Below are 3187 nucleotides of genomic sequence, written 5' to 3' on the forward strand. Positions count from 1 at the left end.
CATTGGACACAGAGGGGCAGCTGGGGGAGTAGTGGTGACCAAGGGCCATTTGAGGGGGGCACTTGTAGCTGAAGGGGGGCAGTTGTTCCCCCCCTCTCAGACCATGAACCGAAGATGTCACCAAGGCCTCAGCACCGTGGGGGGCACAGGTAGGTGTGGTGTGTGTGCATGTGTCCCCCGACGTTGGGGTCCCCTCCTGGACACCTGAATCCCTTGGAGGGCCATGAGGGGGCTCCTGGACACCGGCACCCCCATGAAGGGGGGTGTCCTGCAGCCCCCTGGATGCCTGGATCATCTTTAGGGTGGAGGCCGGAGCCGGTGGCCGCCCTCGCCAGCGATTCGGAGGACGATGAGCTGCCCTGGCGTGAGTGTGCAGGGACGGGGCGGTGGGGGAACGCGTTGTTATCGTAGGGCCTACAGAAACACGACGAGGTGGTGGTTATGGTAGGACCTACGTAAACACCACCCAAACAGGGAAAGACAGTGGGGGGAGGGAGATAAGCCTGGATGTCTGGGTCTGATAGGACTCTTCGGAGTTACTGTAGGTCCTACAATAATAGTTGTTGCTCTGCTCCCCTAGGCCCTGCCCTCAGAGGTGCTGCCTCACCCCGAGTTGTGCCGGAGAGGTGGGTGAAGCGTGAGAACTTGTTTCCCTTTGGGGGTTCAGGATAATTGGGGTCCTTTTAGGGGGTGAGCCCAGATGTCTGAACCCCCGTCTTTCACCCCTGCAGTGATCTGGAGGAGCCAGATGTGCACCCAGATGTTCAGAGGCCTCGAAAACGCTGCCGTGCCCCTACGTGGGGCCACCTCCCAGATGTGGCCAAACCCTGCCCAGATCCAAACGTCGGAGGACCCAAAAAGCGCCGGTTTGGCCCCCAAGCTGCCCCAGATCCAGATGTGGGGAAAAAAACAGCTACTCCAAGTGTTCAGACCCCAAATCACCCTCCGAACCCTGGAAAGGTGGCGGGTCCAGATGCTGATCCAGATGCAGAACATCTAGAAGGCACCAACACACGTCTCGATGTCAAAAGTGATACAGCTGTGGAGGTGCTCCCCAAATCTGCCTTTTTTCACTCAAGTAGCTGTGACCAGGCCGCCCTGGAGGTCAGCAGTGACACAGATGTGGAGAAAAAGGGCTCGAATCCAGATGTTGGAGGTGCCAAAAATGAATGTCAGATGCTTGTGGTGGACAGCGACACAGATGTAGAAGAAGCTGAGTTTTGCCCCGACGTTGCGAGAACAAAAATACAGCAAATGGCCCAAAATGTGACTAAAACCTCAGGTGTGGAGTTGGAGCCCCGGAATCCAGATGTTGGGGGTCCCAAAAATGGATGTCGGACACTTTTGGGGGACAGTGATACAGATGTGGAGATGGAGAGCTCAAACTCAGCTGTCGAAGGGACACAAAATCAGATGCTCACTGTGGACAGCGATACAGATGTGGAGGAGGATAGAGCCTATCCAGATGTTGGACGCTCCCAAACCCATCAAACAACCCAAAATGTACCAAAAACCCACAATATTGAGATGGAGACTCCCCATGCAGATGTTGGAGGTTCACAAAAGGGACATCGGGTGCTCATAGAGGACAGCGATACAGATGTGGAGGAGAATGAAGCCAATCCAGATGTTGGATACTCTAAAACCCACCAAAGAACCCCAAACACACCCAAATCCCAAATTATTACGACAGAGACACAAAATGCAGATGTTGAAAGTTCGCAAAAGGCTCGTGACACGCTCGTGGTGGACAGTGATACAGATGTGGAGGAGGATGCTTCCAATCCAGATGTGTGTCCAAAAAGCCCTGGAACAGCCCCCAGAGACCCAGATGTTAAGGTCGAGACCATAAATCGCAATGTTGAAGGGCGACAGATTCTCCTGGTGGAGAGTGATACAGATGTGGAAGATGACACTTCCAATCCAGATGTTTGTACTCTAAAAAGCCATCAAGCAACTCAAAATGTACCAAGAAACTCACATCTGGAGACGGACGGCCTGAATCCACGTGTTGTAAGACCACAAAACAACCGTTATACACTTGTGGTGGACAGTGATACAGATGTGGAGGAGAATGAGGTGGATCCAGATGTTGAGCTACCAAAATCCCACAGAACTGCCCAGCGAAGCCCAGATGTAAAGATTAAAACCTCAAATCCAGATGTGAAAGAAGCCCAGAATGAACATCAGAATCTGGAGGTGGACAGTGACACCGATGTGGAAGAAGACAACCTGAGTCAAGACGTTCTTCACCCAAAAAGCCACAAAACACCCCAAAACACCCGGAAGGACCCAACAGTGGTGATGGAGACCCCGAATCCAGATGTTGGGGGCCTCAGCCACAGCTCGGTGGCCTCCAGTGGTGACAGCGATACAGATGTGGAGGACCTCAACCCCCTTCCCGACGCTGGAGCTCCGGAACCACACGCAGCAGCCCGTGAGGTCCCAGATCCAGTTGCCAAGATGGCCACTGCACCAGATGTTGACCCCAAGGGGCAGACAAGGACCAATGACGATCCAGATGTGAAGACCTCATTTCCAAATCCGGATGTTGACACCCTCAAGGCCCAGTGCCCAGTCCCGAATGCAGACAACGATACAATCGCTGGGCGCAACGGTGTTGTTCCAGATGTTGGGGTGGTGCAGGCATGTCAAGGGGACCCAGATGTGATGGCGACGCCCCCAAATCCAGATGTTCCCCTTCCCCTGAGCCCCCGGGATAGCAGCGACGCTGACGTGGAGGAGGTGGCCCCCACTCCAGCTGTTCGGGGCCTCCGGAGCCGAATCCGATTCCAAAATCACCCCCATCCAGATGTTGCATCTCCCACCCCAGGCAACGATACCGATGCGGACCCAAAACGCTGCAAATTGTCCCCAAAAAGGCAGGATTTTCCTCCCGAAGCTGAGCGCGATGCGGATGCGGAAAAGTTGTTCCCAACCCATCCCGTCGTAGCCCTAAATCCAGATGTGGAGCCCTCGCCTCCAGATGTTGGGCCCCAGCGCCGCAGTGGGAAGACCCCGGCCGGGGGCAGGGATCCAGCTGTGCCACCAGATGTTTTCACCCCTAAATCCCCCCGTTTGGACCCAAATCGATGCGTCGGCGCTGGTGGTGGATCCGGGAGCGCCGGGGCCACGGGTGCAGCGGTGACAGAGAGTGACACCGAGGGTAAGTGAGCCCCCCCCCCCC

General features: G+C 55.4%; 1 protein-coding gene across 1 annotated transcript in view; it reads left to right on the forward strand.

The window, feature by feature from the left end:
• Positions 1–62: 62 nt before the first annotated feature.
• Positions 63–3187, forward strand: part of MDC1 (mediator of DNA damage checkpoint 1) — a 5622-nt gene continuing 2497 nt past the window's right edge. The window contains exons 1-4 of the mRNA XM_026867548.1: positions 63–149; positions 275–364; positions 581–626; positions 732–3166. Coding sequence (XP_026723349.1) covers positions 104–149; positions 275–364; positions 581–626; positions 732–3166 — 2617 coding nt within the window. The 5' untranslated portion in view covers positions 63–103. The remainder of the gene's footprint in view (positions 150–274; positions 365–580; positions 627–731; positions 3167–3187) is intronic.

This window comes from Athene cunicularia, unplaced genomic scaffold, assembly GCF_003259725.1.
Source record: "Athene cunicularia isolate RWA unplaced genomic scaffold, athCun1 SCF_73, whole genome shotgun sequence".
In the NCBI taxonomy this organism is placed as follows: Eukaryota; Metazoa; Chordata; class Aves; order Strigiformes; family Strigidae; genus Athene; species Athene cunicularia.